The 21,869-nt window shown below is 36.1% G+C and overlaps 1 protein-coding gene across 2 annotated transcripts in view; it reads right to left on the bottom strand.

The window, feature by feature from the left end:
* The window catches only part of FOLH1 (folate hydrolase 1), a 65,562-nt gene that overhangs the window by 4,502 nt on the left and 39,191 nt on the right, over window positions 1-21,869 (bottom strand). Inside the window, exons 12-17 of one of the 2 annotated variants that reach the window (XM_072794980.1) lie at window positions 16,687-16,750; window positions 12,574-12,641; window positions 10,012-10,103; window positions 8,344-8,434; window positions 3,283-3,547; window positions 2,690-2,771 (exon numbers count right to left, since the gene is read on the bottom strand). In XM_072794980.1, the coding sequence (XP_072651081.1) occupies window positions 2,690-2,771; window positions 3,283-3,547; window positions 8,344-8,434; window positions 10,012-10,103; window positions 12,574-12,641; window positions 16,687-16,750 (662 nt within the window). The remainder of the gene's footprint in view (window positions 1-2,689; window positions 2,772-3,282; window positions 3,548-8,343; window positions 8,435-10,011; window positions 10,104-12,573; window positions 12,642-16,686; window positions 16,751-21,869) is intronic. The other variant, XR_012015802.1, reaches the window with a different exon arrangement.

Here is a 21,869-nt window from a genome sequence, read left to right as displayed (position 1 = left end):
CTGAACCAAATTCATGACATATTACATCAACAAAATTCATGTGGACATACACATACACATCTCTCCATCTGTGGATTTCTGCTTTTGTGGTTACTAATAAAAAACATAATGTTTCTTGTAGAAAGCACAGCTTAATTTGAAGTAGCCCTGGGAGGTAAATGCTCAGAACATCAGAGTTAAGGGGATCTTTTTATTCCAGAAGCCTCCCTAGAGCGAGTGAAAGACATTGAAGTCTTCATGTATTCAAATACTTGAAGGTACCAAGGAGACAACACTTTTTACCCTTTGAAAGATCTAGAGATTGATTCAACAGAGTAGAAGCACAGAAATGTCTCTTCTTCAGATTTATTTTTTTTAAGATTTTTTTATTTATTCATGATAGACATAGAGAGAGAGAGGCAGAGACACAGGCAGAGGGAGAAGCAGGCTCCATGCAGGGAGCCCGATGTGGGACTGGATCCCAGGTCTCCAGGATCACACCCTGGGCCAAAGGCAGGCGCTAAACCTCTGAGCCACCCAGGGATCCCCTCTTCCTCAGATTTAAAAGTTTGAGTTGAGACATGCAGTTTACAATTAAACATCCAGTTTAATTTACTTAATTTACTTTAGCCAGCATTTACTATTATCATTATTACTATTTACTATTATCATATGCAATGCATTGCTGCAGGTGTTTCAGAGTTTATAAATGGTGTAGAGACACAAACTATACTTCAACTATTATTTAGAGAGGATAAGACAAATACAGAAATACTCAAGGAAGGAAAGGGAGAGAGAGAGTTTTAAGCAGGCTTCATGGAGTCTGATGTGGGGCTCAATCTCACAACACTGAGATCATGACCTGAGCCAAAATCAAGAGTCAGATGTTTAACCAACTGTGTCCCCAAGAGCCCCTTGAATTGTTTGGTATTATAATTTGTATCTTTCTATGAGAAGCTCTTTTTTTCTTTCCAAACTTGAAACTCTTTCCTGAAGAAAAAGTTCAAGAAATGTAAATACTATGGCAAAGCCTAAGAACTCTGTAAATTACTCTTGAAACTTTACCAGTATGTATTTATACTTCTCAAAAGGGGTTTTATTTTTTATTTTTATTTACTTAATATTTTCAAAAAGGTTTTTACAACAATACACAATGCTATCAGAAAAGTGTGAGAGCATCTGCTCCACTGCACCATCTGGCAGAATGTGTACAACCAAGTTTTACCAGTTTTTTTTTTATTTCTATTTATTTATGATAGTCACACACAGAGAGAGAGAGAGAGAGAGAAAGAGAGAGGCAGAGTCACAGGCAGAGGGAGAAGCAGGCTCCATGCACCAGGAGCCCGACATGGGATTTGATCCCGGGTCTCCAGGATCGCGCCCTGGGCCAAAGGCAGGTGCTAAACCGCTGCGCCACACAGGGATCCCCCCCCAAGTTTTAAATCATTACTAAGTTGATATGAAAATAGTATAATGTTATTTTTAAATTAGTGAATTTGAATATTTTTCATACTTATTTCTGTACAGATAGAGTCTTCTTTTTGAATTGTCTTGCCTATTGCCAACATTTTCAGCTTTGCTCTTCTGGATTTTCTTACCAATTTTCAAATATTATTTTTATGATGTTTATGTTACTCCTTTTCCATATTTGCTGGAAAAGAGGTTTCCTAGACTTCTATCTTTGCTTTTGATGATCGACAATCATATTAGTAATCATTTCTGTGTTCTCAAACTTGCCTGCTTTCTCATTTCCCTGTTGCTTCCAAACTGGGAATTTCACTTCTAAGAAATTTCAACTTTTAGTAATGAATTCTATACCCATTGCTTACATTGCATGCAATTTGATGTGAGGTTCTAAACTCACTTTCTTATCAGTTGCTACAAGAGCTTATACAACATTATTGTTGAATATGTCTTTCTTCCCCCATTTATTATTATTATTTTAATTTATTTTTATATACCCTTCATTACAAATACACTTTTTTACACAAAAACATTCTTATATGACACTCATCTATTTTTGGACTGTCTGCTCTTATCTTTCTATGTATTTTTGCACCAGTCCCCATAAATTTGATATTTGTAATATAATAATAGTCTTAATATAGAGTAGATGTTCACTCTTAAACTTCTATTTTTAAAAAAGTCCTTAATATCCTCACATTATTTTTCTCCCATCTTAAAATTTTATTCCAATTATGTTCACTTCTGTGATTTCACATAGAATTAATCCTAAGTGCTTAATATTTGAAGAAAAATGGCTTCTCAATACTTGTTCTGGAGAAAGAATTTTACCAGGTGGAAGTGGAAATGAACTCTGGAGGTAATGACATTAGAAGAGGAAGAAAAGAAGGTGTGTTCTGGAAGTAGGAGAATTTGGTTGAGGTTGATGGAGAGACACTGAAAGAATACGAGACAAGGCTAGAAAAAGCTGGGGTCACTCAGCAGAGGACTTTCAATGCTAAGGTGGGAATTTTGTAACTAGGCAGCTGTAGTAAAGGAGGCGCTGGCATTTCTCAGCACACAGCTGCCACTCAGAATATAAGAGGTGGTCTGGGAGAAATATGATGGCCCTGAACAGGATGCCTGACGGTGGGGAGACAGAAAGGAGCAAAAGACTTTCCAAAGATATTTCAGCAATAAAGAAGTCAAGTAGTATCTCTTTTTCATTGTATCTGGGATAAGCATAACTTAAAAATATGGAACATACTTCTTTTTGTCCAAGTCTTCAAGTCTCTCATTGAACTTAGAAGCAATTTCCGTAAAATTCTTCACAGCAGAGAAAAGTGAATCTGAAATAGAAATCGGGGCCTAATGACGTTGTCCCATGGCTTATGCAAAGGGAACAATATAGGAAGTTGTTTGTTCTCTTCTGCATTTTACAAGGCATTTGTATTTTATTTATTTATTTTTTTTTTTTTTAAATTTTTTTTTTTTAATTTTTATTTATTTATGATAGTCACACAGAGAGAGAGAGAGAGAGGCAGAGACACAGGCAGAGGGAGAAGCAGGCTCCATGCACCGAGAGCCCGACGTGGGATTCGATCCCGGGTCTCCAGGATCGCGCCCTGGGCCAAAGGCAGGCGCCAAACCGCTGCGCCACCCAGGGATCCCAAGGCATTTGTATTTTATATATTATAAGATGAGCATCAGTGAAATGAAAAATACATTTATAGATGTAAACCAAGTATCTGATCACAGGGACTGGCAATAAATAATAAGTGGATAAATGTAAGTCATTACATATTAGAGGTTGACTGAAACACACAGATAATCAATTTTGAAAGAGGAAGTGTAGCATACCAAATGACACGCTGTATGTTTTCATTTCTTGTGGATGTTTCATTGAAATATTGTAGATTTTGTCAGCATACTTTCTTAAAACTACGGCATAATCTCGACAGTCAAATGGGAGCACAATGGAATTGGCTAGTTCAAATACCATCCCTCCTCGGACTTGGGCCACGGTGAGGTGATACTTAAAAGTTGGATCATAAAACTTTTCCACCAATTCATATGTTTCATAGACACTGTGATACAATGGATAACTCCTGAATTTGCTTGTTTCCTACAAAAAAAAAACACAGAAAAAACATACACATAAACATATATCTCTTGTAAGACAGCTTATAATAAAATGCATCATACCATATTCACCGTAAATATTAGTAATAACTGTTTTGGTCAGTGATGAAATGAAGGGAAGTATTTAAGTACCTCAATAAGCCACTTACTAAGGGGTTAATATTATAATATTAAAACACACCCCTGGTGTGTAATTTAAAAATATGTGTATGTAACATAAATTATAGTGAAAAATTATCTGGAAAGACCTAACAGTCCTGCCTTCAAGGATACAGGAGATGTGAAAACGTTTCTGAAACAAAGACAAGATGATGTTGCATTTCAGTACAAATAATTTAAGAAGACAGAGAATTGTTAGGGGCCATGGTAAATGAGCATTACACAATATTATATAGGGTAATGCTGCAAATTGTCAGTGATCACCCATGAATGGATGATTCTCTGACAAGCAGTGTGCAGAAGCATGAAGAATCTGCTTGAGGTGAGGGGTTTAGTAGTGGATTCAAAATCTTACCAAAGAGAAAGAATGCTCAGACTTAAAGAAGACACAAAGAAACTACACAAATGACAAGAGGTGAGGACTTTTCAAACCTTGAGTTGCTGATTTATGCCTTCTGCCTGCTTCATTGAGTTGTTTATTTTTTTATTGACATAAAAGAACACTTTATATACCAGTGTGTTAAAGAGGCTGAGATTCTAAAATGAGACACCTAAGTTTGAATCCGGGCTTTAGAACTTGTTACCAAATAACTTTGAGTGGTTATTAACCTATAGAGTATTAGCTTTTTTTTTTTTCTATAGTATTCTCATGACTAAAACATAGATAATATTAACTTCTACCCTCACTCCACCCTCATCTAATCCTGACTAACTTCCAACCCCAATGGTAGATTAAAGATTTTCTGTGTAGGGAGAATAACTAGAGATTTTAGATCTAAAGACCTACAGATTTTCAGTTGCTGCCTCCACATGGAACAACTAGAAGAGGCATTCTAGATCACTCTTCTCTGAGGCTTCCCATTGGACAAATGCCATCCTTGCATACAAGGCTTCGGTCAGCTATTTATGGACTCACTCCTAAATAAGACAGGTTGCCAAAGATGATCAGGTATTTGATAACAGCCTTTGACTTGAAAGATACAGACCAAACACACAAACTAAAATAAAATCAACTCAAGAGTAAGGAGGTGGGATGCTTTGGTGGCTCAGTCAGCTAAGCATCTGCCTTTGGCTTGGGTCATCATCCCAGGGTCCTGGGATCCAGCTCTGCATTGAGCTCCCTGCTCAGTGTAGAACCTGCTTCTCACTCTCCCTCTGCTGCTCCCCCTGCTTGAGCTCTCTGTCAAATAAATAAATAAAATCTTAAAAAAAAAAGAGTAAGGAGATACTGCATGGAATGGAGGGAAACTTAACAATAATAACTCAATAAAAAATGAATGACAGAGTTGAGAGAAATATTCCTGATAGAAAAAAAAAACACAGAAACAAAAGATAAAAAAAAAATACATCAGAAAATAAACCCAGATGTTAAACTACTAATTGTTCAAAAAAGATGAAAGAGGGAAGAAGTGATCAAAGGAAAAAGCATTCTCTCCAACTGTAAGACATGGGTTTCCAGACCAAAGGGCTCACTCTGTGCCCAGCCCACTGGAAGGAAAAATGGTTGTAACCAAGGCACACGTATACACCAAGGACCACATGGAAGATACTAAAACCTTCCTTCAAAAAAAATCATGGTACTACTGGTGTGAAAACAGACATGTAGATCACTGAATGAAACAGAAAACAAATCCATACATACATGGTCATTTAATCTATGACAAAGGTAGCAAGAATGACATAGTGGAGAAAAGACAGTCTATTCAATAAACAGTGCTGGGAAAACTGGACAGCTATATGCAAAAGAATGAAAGTGGACCACTTTCTTACCCCATACACAAAAAATAAATTAAAAATGGAAGAAAGACTTGAACTGAAGACCTGAAACATTAAGTCTTAGAAGAAAACATGGGCAGTAAGTTCTTTGACATGGTCTTAGTAATATTTTTTTGGACCAGTTTCCTCTACAAAGGCAGCAAAAGCTAAAATATACACACGGCACTACATCAAAATAAAATCTTCTAAGCAGCAAAGAAAACAATCAACAAAAGGAAAAGGCAACCTACTGATCACAATATGTTTTCAAATTATCCTTTAAGGGTTTACTACCCAAAATATCTAAATAACTTGCACAACTCAGCAGCAAAAACACAAACAACTTGATTAAAAGCTGGGCAGAGAAAAAAAGTTGGGCAGAGGACCTGAATAAACATTTTTACAAAGAAGACATAGATAGCAAACAGTTACATAAAAAAATGTTCAACATCACTCATCATCAGAGAAAGCGAATGAAAATCACAATGAGATATTACCTCACACTTGTCAGATTGGCTATTTTCCAAAAGGCAAAATATAACAAGTGTTGGTGATGTTGTGGAGAATAGGAACCCTCATGCACTGTTGGTGGAAATGCAAAATAGTGCAGCCACTGTGGAAAACAGTAAGGAGATTCCTCAAAAATTTAAAAATATAAATACCATACAATCCAACAGTTCCACTGCTAGGTATTTATCTGAAAACAACGAAAATATCAATTTAAAGAGATACATGCACCCCTATGTTCACTGCATCATTATTTACAATAGTCAAGATATGGAAGAATCCTAACTGTCCATCAATAGATGAATACATGCACACACACACACACACACATGCATACAAACACACACACACACACACACAGAGCGCACAGAGGAATATTACTCAGCCATAAAAAAGAATGAAGTCTTCCATTTGCAACATGGATGGACCTAGAAGGTATTATGCTAAGTGAAATAAGTCAGAAAAAGATGAATACCACTGATTCCTTATATGTGGACTCTAAAAAACAAAACAAATGAACACATAAAACATAAACAGACAGATATATAAAATAAACTGCTGCTAGTTATCAGAGAGGGGAGGGATTAGAGGGCAGGCAAAATAGGTGAAGGGGATTAAGAGTACAAACTTTCAGTTATAAAATGACTAAGTCATAGAGATGTAATGTACAGCACAGAGAATATAGTCAATGATATTGTAATAACTTTGTGTCTTGATAGATGGTAACTAGAAATTGTAGAGATCAGTTTGTGATTTATAAAAATCCCGAGTCACTATGTATGATGCATACCTGAAATCAACAAGATACTGAATATCAATTATACTTAAAAAAAAAATCAGAGCCAAGGGAATCCTAAAGGCTGGAAGACACTGAATGATAAGTTCAAAATTGTGAGGATACAAGACTCTCAACCAAAAGTTTTGTGCCCAGGCAAACAATCAAAGAATTGTGTGTTGTACAAATATATCTCAGACAAGCAAAGGCTTTCCCTTTTGTATGGCCTTTCCAAGAAGCTCCTGAAGGATGTGCTCCAAAAACAGTAAAGTAAACAAGAAAGGGGAGGATACAAAATCCAGGGAAGACAAGATGCAAAACAGGTAAGAAATAAAGGTACTCTCAGACTTCTCAGTGCAAGAAAATTTCACAGCCAAGAGCTGTGCCACAGGAAAAGAGAACCACCAGAGGATCCAGATGAGCAGGAGAAGAGTCCAAGGGGGAAAGAAATCTGCCATATCACCTGATATGTTTGTTTGCTTTGTTTTTGAAGATTTTATTTACTTATTTGACAGAAAGAGAAAGAGAGCACAGGCAGGGGGAGCAGCAGGCAGAGAGAGAAGCAGACTCCCCACTGAGCAGGGAGCCCAATGCAAGGTTCAATTCCAGGACCCTGAGATCATGACCTAAATGGAAGGCAGACACTTAGCCGACTGAGCCGCCCAGGCTCCCTATGTTTGAATATTACTAAAAATTTGTGGTGAACTAGTTATGAATACATGCAGGGGGAAAAAAAGATATTCTAATCAATAAGTATAGTACAACTACATACTGAGAAAAAGCAACGAGGGAACATATTCAGGAGTTGGGAGAAAAAGTAATATAAAAGAGCTAAATGCCTATATTCCCTAATGACAAGTAAGTGGATAATACATCAAACTGAAAAACAAATAAATAGCAGCATGAACATATTATGTATAAAAATGCAGTGCAATATCAGAAGAAACCAATGAAAAAGCTGAAAACATTTTAATCTGTTGAACAGAATCAGAGGTGACAGGAGCATGCACGAGGAATAAGGGACCACTGTTTTTCATTATACACCTTTACAGAACTGCATGACATTTTATGAACTATTTTTCTATGTTACTTTGGTAAAAATAAAAACTATAAAATTGTCATTATCATCAGGAGTCATGAGAGTAGGGAAAAAATCATGACTTATATACGTGTTCATTCATCCTTGTGCCACATATCGTAACTTCCCTGTTTAATGAGTGGAGACAGAATGAGATAAAAATCCAAATATTTGCTGGTCTGGATACTAATTAATTTGGAATGATAACAAGTAGGGAGGAGTCAAAGACAATTTCTACATTTCTAGTGTAAGTAAGTGGGTGAAAGCAATGCCACCTAACGAAACAGAAGATATATTTAAGGGAGCACGTGAAAGTTCAAGTCATAAGGCTCAGGATACCAGATGCAGGCACCAGCCCAAGTAGTAGTACCACCACCTCAACCACTTTTGCTTTAAATTCCTCAACTTCTTTAGTGCTTAAGTCACCTTTTTTTTAAATCCAGAATTATTTGTATAGCTAAAATATATTCATAAGTAATCTTGAAAAACTTACTGACAGACTTACCCAATTTTTAGTGTATCGTGCTCTGCCTGAAGAAATGCCAAGTCTTTGGAAGAACACCTCAAAATCGTTACCAGATCCCAACTTACTAATTCTTTTAGGGATAAAATACAAGAATATTTTAGTAGCTTCTTCAGTTAGTACAAATTAAATATTAATTAAACTCCACTCTTGCTCTTATAGATAAATTTTAGTTTATAAAAATCACCTTAGACTAGCAACAATAACTAGAAATAATGGAGAGGTCTATCAATTCTGAACACAGAGTATCTACTTCCATAAGACTTGTGGGTAGTAGTAACCATTGTTCTTTTCAGTTCCTAGACCCAATTCTAACATGTGGAAGGGGATGTGTGGTGTTTCCACATACCAGGGACAAGCAATTCTCTGGGACACCAGCTGGGTGTCCTCCAATTCAACTCAATTCTGAACCTGAAGACAGTAGCAGATTCACAGGTGAAGGAAGGGCTTGGTGCCACAAGACTGTCCCTCCATGGATTTCAGAAGCCAATCACAAACCCAGGTTGTTATCTGTGGTTTTGACAAACAGGCTACAGATTGGAGATTCCCAAGTTCCTTTCCTTGGGTTTGATTAATTTGCTAGATCTGTTCCCAGAACCCAGAGAAACATTTTACTTACTATATTATAAAAGGATATAACTCATACATAACAGCCAGATGAAGGAGGTACAGATAGCAAGGTGTGAGGAAAGGCTGCAGAGTTTTCCACGCCCCACTCAGGTGTGCCACTCTGCTCTAAGTGCCGCATATCTACCAACATGGAAGCTCTCTGCACCCTGTCTTTCTAGGTTGGTATGGAGGCTTCATTACAAAGGCATGATTGATTAAATCATTGGCCACTTCAGACTAATTCAACCTCTGCATATGTCCTACCCTTCTAGTTATATGATTGGTTCTCTGGGCCCTCAGCCCCCATCCTGAGGTGGGGTCCAAAGGTACCTGTTAATATAACAAGAGACATCCATGTCTCTTTCATCACTTAGGAAACTCTAAAGATTTTAGGAGGTTTCTGTGCCACAAAAGGGGCCAAAGATTGAATATATACTTCTTATTATAAATCATGATATCATACTTGCATAAGTTACTTTTTATAAAAAGAGTCATTAAGTTGGAAAATATTTCCCCTCATTAATTTAATCATCTGTATTTGTTGTTCATGATAAAGTTAAAAGAAGCAGATATTTTTAGATAATTCAGATGTAAATCATACCTTAAGAATTTTTAATTATTCATACTCTTAATAGCCATAATCTCATCTATAATCTATCTGTATCTCTGAGATATTTATTCCTTGAACCTCGCTTATGAAGGACACGACCAATACTGAAATGAGTCTATATTTTTCTTAGAGTAACCAAAATATTTTTTAACTGTATGATATTCAGAAAAAAGAAAATGTATCAAGTAACTAGTGGACAGAAATGTGAGGGGAACTACTTGTCACCTATAACTTTTGACTTATGAACCACATGTATATATAATGCCCACTCAAAAAAGAACCATTTTTTGATGGCCTACAAATTTAACTTCCAAACACATAGCAATACTTTGGAACCAAAGCATTGCCTTCCCTCTACCATTGAAAGAAAATACGCTTTTATTTTCAACCCAATCCCATAGTATATCTAGTAGAGAGTCTTGTTTGTTTACCTGGGCATGCCACTGAACTCTGGTGAAGGACTTTTTTCATTCCAACTCTCATAAAGAGATTTGCCTTCAAAGCCTTCATCGGGGCTTTGGAGCTGCACAAATTAAAAGGGGAAAAAAAGAGAATACTTATAAATCAGATATTTTAAAATTTAAATGTCCATTAACCAGGGAAAGAATAGCTAAACTATATTCAGCAAAACAAGTGATACAATTCACACATTAGCAGTCACTAAGAATTACAGTAATGAGTTTCTGATAATAAAGGAAAATGCTCATACAATTATATATAAGGGTGACTATTATAAAAAATACATTAAGTGTATGGAAAAGAAGGCCATATTATTACCAAGCTGCCATATTCAAATGAATGGTCATATTGTGAGATGTCTTTTTTCTATTTTTTTCTGAATTGATGCCAGCTTCTTTCAAAGAGACATATTTCCCGCCTCTTATAAAAAGGAAAATGAGAGGAAGCAAGATCATTAAGTGTGGTATTTCTTTTAATATTGCTTCTTGCCAGTAAGATTGCTAAAGTCATTAAATATTACATAATAAAGACAAATGCATTAATATTTTATTTAATTGAGTATTTATTGTAATTGTGTTAATACTAGGATTTAAATACATTTCTGGTTTTATAGATGAGAAAAGTAAGGGGAAAAGATATGACCTATTATTGAGTTCTAGACCTATTCTTGAAATCTAGCTCATTAGATGTTATGCTTAAAACATTTAGCAAACTAAAGTTTAATTAATGTTCATCACTATTCACAAGTTATTTATTATACATTATATGGTATCCAATGTTTTTATTTTAAATTTAATGAAAGTCCTATGTTCTATTTTTCAACAAATTTTTGAATTTTTATAGAAATTAAAAAAAATTATAGAGTATTTATGCAGTTTAAAACTTTTTGTAAATGCCAGGGATACAACAAGACACATTACAAACTCTGCTAAGGCAAACTCCAAGTAAAAATGTGGAATTCAATGTACTGGGGGCTGTACTACAGGTATATGCAAAGGTCTATGGGAATACAAATAAATTTGCATAAGCATGAGGAAAGAATCAGAAATTATGTTCATAGAAATTACATTATTAACATCCTAATTTGCAAAATATGAATAAATAAGCAACAAAATAATTTCAGTCAAGCTTATAGGTTTATACAAAATTTTGATATAAGGGACAGTACTGCTTGCTCCATTTATCCTAAGAAATGCAAATTTAGAATAGTGTAGAAATATATCACTAAATTCTCAGTGTTTCACTAAAATGTAAAATGCTACGAATCATTCTCCCCAAACAAACAAGACAGAATAAAGCAAACCCCCAAAACTGTCAAGCATCACATAATTTCAAAACTGACCTAGAGCGCTGTGTTTTTGCAATTGCCCCTGGGTGCCACCAAACCATCCAGTAAACAAATAAAACTGCCAAGCTTCTTTAGCCTTTACCTTAAATTACATGAATGGTGAAAACTCTCTTAAATTCCCTGTTTCAGATAACTTAAATTTTTAGACATTTCATGGAAATTGTTAAGACTGCAGGCAAATGATGCAGCTCTTCAGTAAGGACATGAATAGATTTTTTTCAAATTAATTTTTTTCTATTCCTAGAGAAGAAACTAAATTATAAGATTACATTCCATGCTTTTGAAACCAAAGGTTAGTGACAACTGATCTTACTGAAAATCCCTATCTGAAGGTAAATAATTGTATTTTTCTTGGTAATTATACTTCAATTGGTAATTCTGTCAAATAGGCAAGTCTTTTTTTTTTTCCCCCTTTCCAGTTCAAATAAGGTAATTAGCAGTAACAACAAAAATCTGCCATGCAACTTCTTCATTATGATGAACATTAGGCCCAGGGGGCAGGACAAGAGAAGTAATGAGTTGCCTGTCAGTCCTGAAGGAATTCAGACACTCTCTCTCCAGAAGGTTCAAGATTTTGTGCTGTTGTCAGAATTATTAAGAGACTTCAGTGGTCAGCCCATTTTAGTGGGGCTCAGTGGATTACAGCTCAAGGCCGGAAGTCAGGAAGGGGGGTACATGGTCTCACCTAGTCTCTGCCCCAAATCAGTTTGACCCTGGAGTCAGCAATTGGTGGTGTTACACAAACTCCTCAATCACTTAGAAACGAACTCTTCCTGCATCCTGGGCTAACCGGTATCATTATATGAAGGAGGATAAACCAGTTTTAAAATTAAGGAGTTAAACCACAGGACCAAGTCCTGGTTTGGCTACCGCACGAGTTGTGTGATTCAGGTGGCTAATGCTTTTTGATCTCAGTTTTCTTGATTTCCAGTGGGGATAGTAAATACAATGTTATCCCAAGGCTGCTCCAGTATAGTCGGGAGAAATGAGGTCATATGTGTAAACAGTTTATTAGATGTAATGGTCTCTGGCATCTATTAGATGGAATATTTGCCATATGATAAAAGGACAAGTTATAGAACAATGCATGCTTAACATGATAAAGGTACCTCAATAATGGTACGTCAGTGGTACTACATCATTTGTAGAACTCAAATTTTCTAAAATTATATGTGATTATTTTTACCTCCTTTGTTAGGTTGTATACCAAGCTGTACATCAGTGGGGTGCAATCGACTCTCAAAGTATAGTTTCCTAAAAGATAAAGAGGGAACGGCTTTTTATTTTATTTACTTTACTCTTTCATTAAAGATGAATGCTAATTCTTTATCCAGAAGGATCCCTTTAAATTTCAAGTTCAGTCAAAGCTCTCCAACTCATTACTCAATAAAAGGTATATGCTCACCATGGTCCCCAGTTCCATGAAAGAAACAACCCATCACCACTCCAAATCTTCACCTCTCACTCTGCCCAAGCAGACTCCTCCTGCTCAGAAAAGTTTTCTGTTTTCTGCTCAGAGGCTTTGCACCTACAGTTCACTCATCCTGGAACAGTAGTTCTGCATTATATCTGCATGACTTAAAACTCTTCTAGTCAAATGTCATGTATTCTGAGAGGTTTCCCCGAACACCCTACCTAGAAGAGCACCCAATCTTCACTTTATCCTAGCCACTCTCTTTTGTCATTGGTTATCTACCAAACATGTTAAATATTTGCTTTGTTTTCCATCCTCCTACCAGACTAGAAGTTCCATGGGAACAGATGTTCTCTTTTATTTGCTGCCCTATCTCCAGGGCTTAACACAGTCCTGACCGTTAGCATTTACCCAATAAATATTTGTTGTAAAAATGCATTTGTGGGAGCAACTGGGTGGCTCAGTCAGTTAAGTCTCTGACTCTTGATTTTGGCTCAGTTCATGATCTCAGGGTCCTAGAATCAAGCCCCACACTGGGCTCCATGTTCAGTTTGGAGTTGGCATGAGATGCTCTCTTTCTCTCTCTCCCACTGCCCCTCTCCCTGCCTGTGTGCAAGCTCTCTCTCACATAAAATAAAATCTTTTTAAAAATGCATTTACAAGGCAGATGCTGTCCAGCTAGTCTGAATAGAGAGCAGAGATGGTATTCCCATTCGTCAGGAATTCTGTCTAATGAGTTTGAGAGTCATGTGGCATGAGCCAGGAGAGGTGCCCTCAGGAAGTTGTAGGAGCACAGGGAGAAGGGGCTGCAACACGATAGGGACCTGGGGAAGGGGAAGTCAAGACAACTTCATCAAGGAATAGCTTGTACAAATGCCCAGAAATATGAAAGTACATTATGTACCCAAAGAATTGCCAGCAACTCTTATCTCAAAGTTTAAGATCCATGTCTGAGAACAGAAAAGTTGAGGCTTTAAAAATAAGTAAAACACCCCAGCAGAACTGTTCATGGAATTTGACAGGCTGGTTCTAAAATTCAACTGGAAGAATAAATATGCACAAATTTAGCCACTGCAGTTTTTAAAACAGATAAAGAGCTAGGAGTACAAACCAGAGAGTCAGAGGGGTAGTCTGGCTGCATGTATTACGGGGTAATGCACATGTACCATGACCAAACAATGGTATTGTAGGTCTCCACTTGTATAGAAAAGGCAAGGCAGGCCAGCACAAAAGATACTTACTGCAACAAATTGAAGCAATATGACGATCAGCTGGAAATTTGAGACCTAAATTGCTCTGCTGAACACTGTAAAAGTTTTATTTTCAAGTGAAATAGGTCTATATATATACTGACATGGAAAGTTTTCTGTAATATGCTGTTGAATGGAAAAGGGGAGATGCAGAACCACATAGCATGTAATATGTAATGAAAACTCGTATAAGGTAGTGAGAGGCAACAGAATACTGTGGTTAGAAGGATAAAGGATAAAACTAGATTTGAGTCTCAGCTCAATCCTTTGCTAGCTGTGTGACCTCGGGAAAGTTACTTAATCTCTCTGAGTTGGCAGTTTCCTCTTCTACACAAGGGAGATGATAAAGTACCTCCTTCACAGGATTATTGTATTAAATAAATTTTTATATGTGAAGCATTTAAGATAGTGCCTTCAACACCATTGATTGTCTGTGTGAGCTAAATTCTTTATATAAATGTCAGTGTGATGGAGACATTCCAAACCGAGGGCAGTAGTACCTTTTTAGAGAAAGCGGAGTTTGAGAGTTACATTAGTGAAGGTTTTTGCTTGTTTTATAAATTTTGCCTTTAGCATGAGAAAGGCAATATACAACTTATTGTGTTATTTTGAAGATGAATATTTAACAAAATTTTAAATATAAAACAAAGTAAGGTAAGGGGTGTCCTAGCTATCGAATAACATAGGGTCAGGTGCTCTTGATCCTGAAAATGATGAAGAAACAAAGCAGCATTTTAAGGCAGGGAGTGACATAATCAGCAAATTCCAATGATTTAAAAACATATATTAAAAGTCAAATCTTACAAACAACACTAGCTATAAAGACAACATTATTCTACTTTTGAAAAATACATGGTTAAGTATTTACTCTGTGTAGCAAAGGTGTTTCATCCTTTTATGTGTTTCTAAGTAAGGGTAATAGTTCAAAGCTAGTAGTTTTGAACTTTTACTCTGTGCAAGACACAAGTTTGGGAGTTTTGCAAATATTAACTTCTTTTGCCCAAAAAGAGGTTTAGAGATACATGTGCTCTTGGTAACTCTACATAGAGGCGAGAAAACTGAGACACAGGAGGGAAGTAAGTGACAACCTGAGGTCACACAACTAGGAAGCGGCAATGCCATGAGGAAGGACAGGCCCTTCATCATGAATGTAAGAAGAGGACGTAGGGCAGGAAGGTTGAAACACACTGTGTGAGCTACCTTCAGGGACAATGTAACTGAGACGTGTGGTCGAAGAAGAAATGTACACACCAACATGCCTCCATCAAAATGCAAGGCCTCAATTATTGCTGATACAGAAAGTTTATGAATATGCTAACAGGAAGATTCTAAAGGTCCACCCTGTGTTCATGGACTCATTCATTTGCTGCATTTGTGCAACACCTGTTTCTTTAACAAGCCATTAGGAAGCCACCAGTTATGAAGATCCTGCTCCCGGCTGAAGAATACAGCCTAGTAACAGACATAGTGTGTGAAGCAAATAGTTGTTTAGTCGTGGTGGTGAGGGGTGCTACAGACAGGGCTTCCCAAGAATAGTAACATTTCAGGGAAGGCTGTCAGGATAAGAATTAAACAGGTAGCATGTGTGTTGAACACCCATCTGAAGACCGAGAACAGCAGCTGCCCTGGCAGGGAATTGCACACGATTGAGAACAGAAAGACAAGTGGGTGCAGACAGTAGGACAATGGACTGCTTGATCTTGCAAACATGATGTCCTTTTGTTCAAATCTCTGCTTATCAAAAGCAAATCCATTGTTAAAGGCCAGTCTCAAGTGTCTATAACATTTCTCAAGTCTTTCCCAAACTTCCTACTATTCTCTCCTTTGAACTCCCAGACCAGTCTGATTATAGCCTTTCACAGTCCTCGCATATTATTAGAATCCTACGCTGATTTATCACTGGGACTGAGCCACAAACTCCTGAGTGCAAGACCCTAACCTCTAATTCCTTTGTTTTTTTTTGTTTTTTTTTAATATTTTATTTATTTATTTGACAGAGAGAGAGAGAACACATGTGGGAGAGGGAGGTTGAGGGAGAAGTAGGCTCCCTGCTAGCAGGGACCCTGGGATCATGACCTGAACTGAAGGCAAATGCTTAATCGACTGAGCCACTCAGATGCCCCCATCCTGATTCCTTTGAAATACTGGAAAGTACGCTGCATAGAGAAGTGTTCAGTAACTATTCATTGAATTTGGGAAAAAGACTTAAGGAAAAGAAACACATGGACATCAGTATTTTTTCCAAAATCAATATGCATATGATATGCATGGTGTGATGAAACCAGGATTATATTTAAACTATACTTTTTTGCTACCCTATTCTAAAACCATAGAAATCTTTAGTTCTGTGATTCACTTATTCATTTAACTAGACATCTTTAGTTCTAGGATTTCCTTATCCATTTAACAGGTATTTATGATCCCTAGCACAGACAAGGTAATCTGCCAGACAAAGTAAATCCAAGACAGCTACTTTCCCAAATTTGCACTCAGGCTCACAGCCACTGGAAGGCAAGGGCAGCAGCCAGACCCACAGTAGCTGAGGATTTGCCTCCCTTGCTAGTGCATTCTTTATGAATTAAGGGGCTGCTACTAACATGATCACATATTTTCCCATGAGACCGATATTATTTACCTTCTATAGAAGAATCAGCATTAATATAGGCCACACCACGCTCTTGAAGGACTCTGGAATTCTCCTATAATAAAAAAAGAAAGAAAATCATAAACATATACCATAACCTTCCCCTAAAACAATGTACATTTGCTGTGTGCAGATTTCTGAATTAAGCTGACCACAAAATCGATATATAAGATTCTCAGAACAGAGCTTGTTTGAAAGAATTTCAATAAATATTATTCTATGAAATAATAATAATATTTTAAGACTAAAATTTAAGATGACTCTGCCCATATTCTTAATATGGTAAATAGAAAAGGAATTGATTCCTTAGCCATGCCATGGTTTATCCTTTAAGAAATTCTCTTAGCAAACATGAATGACCTAAGAAAGAAACCCTTTTAGTGGAAATCTTCCTATGAATATCTCTCTCTTAAGTAGGCTCCAAGCCCAATGAAGCCCAACATGGGGCTTGAACTCATGAACTCATGCTAAAGACCTGAAGCTGAGCTCAAGAGTGGTACATTTAACCAACTGAGCTACCCAGGTGCTCCCCCCACCCATGAGCATCTCTTTATTTAAGCAGAGAATCTTGCCTGATTCTCAGGGAATGAACAATTTCAAATTTATGGGTTAAAAATATGTGAAGCATGAAGTTCTTCTATAGGATGGCACCACCTACTGGTCATGGCTGATCATTGCACAATTTTAAAATACAAAAAGTGTAGCCAGTTTTTTTTGAGCTATCAAGTGGATTTTGAATCTCCAAAACATGTAATTTCCTAAGTGTCCTGACAGTAAGAAAGAAAGTGGAAAAAACCTGCAACTCTCAGTGGTTAAAATAATTTGAAAGAGACAAATCTCAAAATATTTAGGCTCTTTCTGATGCCACCATAAATCTTTCCTATCTTCAGGAACATTACCTTACCGACCCACCCCACCACCACCCACCACCCACCAAAGAAAATTGAAGTTTACACAGCTTCTTATACTTCCTGGAGTATGCAATAGAAGCCAAATAAGTTTTACAGCATGATTGGAAGTTAATGAGATAAACATTAACTTTGCATACATTTATAGCTAATGCTTCTGTTCCACAAAGCCAATATATGCAAGTTTAAATATATGCACTATAAATTTTAAATCCAGTATAGCTAACAGAGTGTTATATTAGTTTCAGGTGTATAATATAGTGATTCAACAATTCTATACATTACCTAAATACTCATCATGATAAGCGTACTCTTAATCCTCTTCACCTATTTCACTCATCCCCCACCCACCTGCCCTCTAGTGACCATTGTTTGTTCTCTATAGTTAACAGCCTATTTCTTGGTTTGCCTCTTTCTTCCCCCTTTGGTTGTTTCTTAAATTCTACACACAAGTGAAATTATATGGGTATTTGTCATTCTCTGACTGACTTATTTCGCTTAGCATTATACTCTCTAGATCTATCCACGTTGTTGCAAATGGCAAGATTATGGTTGAAATATATATATATATATATATATATATATATATATATATATATATCACATAGTCACATCTTTTTTATCCATTCATCTACTGATGGACACTCAGGCTGCTTCCATAATTTGGCTATTGTAAATAATGCTGCTATAAACATAGAGGAGAATATATCTTTTGGAATTAATATTTTTCATATTTTTTCAGTAACTGCCCAGTAGTGCAATGACTGGATCATGTAGTAATTCTATTTTTAATTTTTTGAGGTATTTTCATACTGTCTTCCACAGTGGCTGCAGCAGTTTGCATTCCCACCAATAGCAGAAAGGTTCCTTTTTTCCACATATCGCCAACACTCTTGTTTTTTATTTTAGCCATTCTGACAGGTGTGAGGTGATACCTCATTGTGGTTCTGATTTCCATTTCCCTGATGATGGGTGATGTTGAGCATTTTTTCATGTGTCCATTGGTCATCCATATACCTTCTTGGGGAAATGTCTGTTCATGTCTTCTGGTCATTTTTTAAACAGATTATTTTTTGTGTTGAGTTGTATCAATTCTTTATATATTTTGGATACTAACCCTTCATCAGATAAGTCATTTGCAAATATCTTCTCCCACTCAGTACGCTTTCAGTACTGTTCTTTGTTTCCTTTGTTGTTCAGAAGGTTTTTATTTTGATGTAATCTCAATATTTTTGCTTCTGTTTCCCTTGCCTCAGAAGGTATATCTAGAGAAATGCTGCTATGGCAAAGTCAGAGAAAGTACTGCCTATGCTCTCTTTTAGGATTTTTATGATTTCAGGTCTCACATTTAGGCCCTGATACCTCCAGCTTTGTTTTTCTTTTTAATTGTTTTGGCTATCTGGGGCCTTTTGAGGTCCCACACAAATTTTAGGATTGTTTGTTTTAGTTCTATGAAAAATGCTGTTGATATTTGGGTAGGATTTGCATTAACTCTATAGATTGCTTTGGGTAGTATGGACATTTTAACAATATTTTCTCTCTGAATCCATGAGCATAGAATGTCTTTCCATTTGTTTGCATCATCTTCAATTTTTTTAATCAATATTTTAAAGTTTCCAGAATACAAGTCTTTCATCTCTATGGTTAAGTTGATTCCTAGAATTTTGTTATCTGTGGAAAAATTGTAAATGGGATTGTTTTGTTCATTTCTCTTTCTGCTCCTTCACTATTAGTGTACAGAAATGCAACAGATTTCTGCATACTGATTTTGTATCCCACAACCTTACTGATTGTGTATCCCGCAACTTATAAGTTCTAGTAGTTTTTGGTGGAATTTAGGGTTTCCTATATATATAGTATCATGCCATCTGCAAATAGGGAAAGCTTTGCTTCTTCCTTACCGATTTGGATGCCTTTTATTCCTTTCTTTTGGCTGATTGCTGTGGCTAGGACTTCCAGTACTATGTTGAATAAAAGTGGTGAAAGTGGACATCCCTGTCTTGTCCTGACCTTAAGGGGAAAAGCTCTCAGATTTTCTCTATAGCATATGATGTCAGCTGTGGGTTTTCATATATGGCCTTTATTATGTGGAGGTATGTTCCCTCTAAAGCTACGTTGTTGAAGGTTTTCATCATGAATGGACATAGTACTTTGTCAAAAGCTTTTTCTGCATCTATTGAAAAGATTATATGGTTTTTATGCTTTCTCTTGCTGATGTGATGTATCATATCGATTGATTTGCAAATATTGAACCACGCAAGGATTAAATCACACTTAATTGTAGTGAATGATTCTTTAAGGTATGTTGGATTCAGTTGAGGATTTTTGCATCTATGTTCATCAGAGATATTGGCTTGTAGTCCTCTTTTTGTGTCGTGTCTTTATCTGATCTTGGTATCAGGGTACTGTTGGTATCATGGGATGAATTTGGAAGCTTTCTTTCCTCCTCTATTTTTTTTTCCTCTTCTGTTTTTTTTTTTAATTAGTTTGAAAAGAATACGTATTAATTCTTTAACTTTTTTATAGAACTCACCTGTGAAACCATCCAGTCCTGGACTTTTGTTTGTCAGGAATTTTTTTGATTACTGGTTCAATTTCATTGCTGGTAATTGGTCTATTCAAATTTCCTGTTTCTTCCTGATTCAGTTTTGGTAAATTACATGTTTCTAAGAATGTATCCATTTCTTCTAGGTTGTCCAGTTTGTTGGCACATACAACTTTTCATTATAATCCTTTGTGTTTCTGTGGTGGTGTTATTTTTCTTTCATTTCTGATTTTATGTAAGTCCTTTTTTTTATGAGTTTAGCTAAACTTTTATCAGCTTTATAAACTTTTTAGCTTTATAAAGCTAAAACTTTATCGATTTTGTTATCTTTTCAAAGAAGCAGCTCCTGGTTTCATTGATCTGTTGTATTATTTTTCTATTTTGTATTTTGTTTATTTATGCTCTAATCTTTATTATTCCCTTCCTTCTACTAACTTGGGGTTTTGTTTGTTCTTTTTTCTTGCTTCTTTAGATGTAAAGTTAAGTTGTTTATTTGAAATTTTTCTTGTTTCTTGAGATAGGCCTGTATTGCTATAGTCTTCCCTCTTAGGACTACTTTTGCTGCATCTCAAAGATTTTGGACCATATTGTTTTCATTTTCATTTGTCTCCATGTATTTTTCAATTTCTTCTTTCATTTCTTGATTGACCCATTTACTGTTTAGTAGTTTAGTATTATGTTATTTAATCTGTGTATCTGTGGTCTTTCCATTTGTTTTTGTTTTTGTTTTTTATGGTTGACTTTTAGTTTCCTAGTGTTGTGGTCAGTAAAGAAGCATGGTATGACTTCAATCTTTTTTAATTTGTTGAGGCTTATTTTGTGGCCTCATATATGATCTTTTCTGGAGAATGTTCCATGTACCCTTGAAAAGAATGTGTATTCTACTGTTTTAGGATGGAATGTTCTGAATATATCTATTAGATCCATCTAGTCCAAAGTGTCATTCAAAGGCACTATTTCCTTTTCGATCTTCTGTTTGGATAATATAGCCATTGACATAAATGGGGTGTCAAAGTCTCCTACTAGTTATTGTATTTCTATCAGTTCCTTTATATTTGTTATTAACTGCTTTATATATCTGGGTGCTCCCATGTTGGTTTCATATATTTAGAATCATTATATCTTCTTGTTGGATTATTTCTTTTATGATTATGCAGTGTCCTTCTTTGCCTCTTGTTACAGTCTTTGTTTTAAAGTTTGCTTTGTCCAATATAAGTATTGCTACACCAGGTTTCTTTTCATATTCATTTGCATAAGTGCTTCTTCATACCCTCACTTTCAGTCTGCATGGGTCTCTAAGTCTAAAATGAGTCTCCTGTAGGCAGCATGTAGATGGGTCTTGTTTTTTTGTCCACTCCATCACTCTTTGTCTTTTGATTGGAAGACTTAGTCCACTTACATTCCAAGTGATTATTAACAAATGTGTACTTATTGCCATTTTGTCACTTGTCTCGTGGTTGTTTTTGTTGTTCCTCTGTTCTTTTCTTCCTTGGCTCTCTTCTTTCATGGTTAGTTGGCTTTCTCTAGTGACATACTTAGATTCCTTTCTCTTTATTTTTTGCATGTCTACTACTGGTTTCTGATTTGTGGTTACCATTTGATTTGTGTATCATGTCTTCTGTGTAGAGGTAAAATTACTTTTAAAGGGGCCTATCAAATATTATGCAGTGAGACTTTCTTCCTCATTTTTACCACGATCTAATTTAGAGTCAATCATAGAG

Source organism: Canis lupus, chromosome 23, assembly GCF_048164855.1.
Source record: "Canis lupus baileyi chromosome 23, mCanLup2.hap1, whole genome shotgun sequence".
Taxonomy (NCBI): Eukaryota; Metazoa; Chordata; class Mammalia; order Carnivora; family Canidae; genus Canis; species Canis lupus.
Note: the sequence above shows the minus strand (reverse complement) of the source record. Positions and strands in the feature narration are given on the sequence as shown.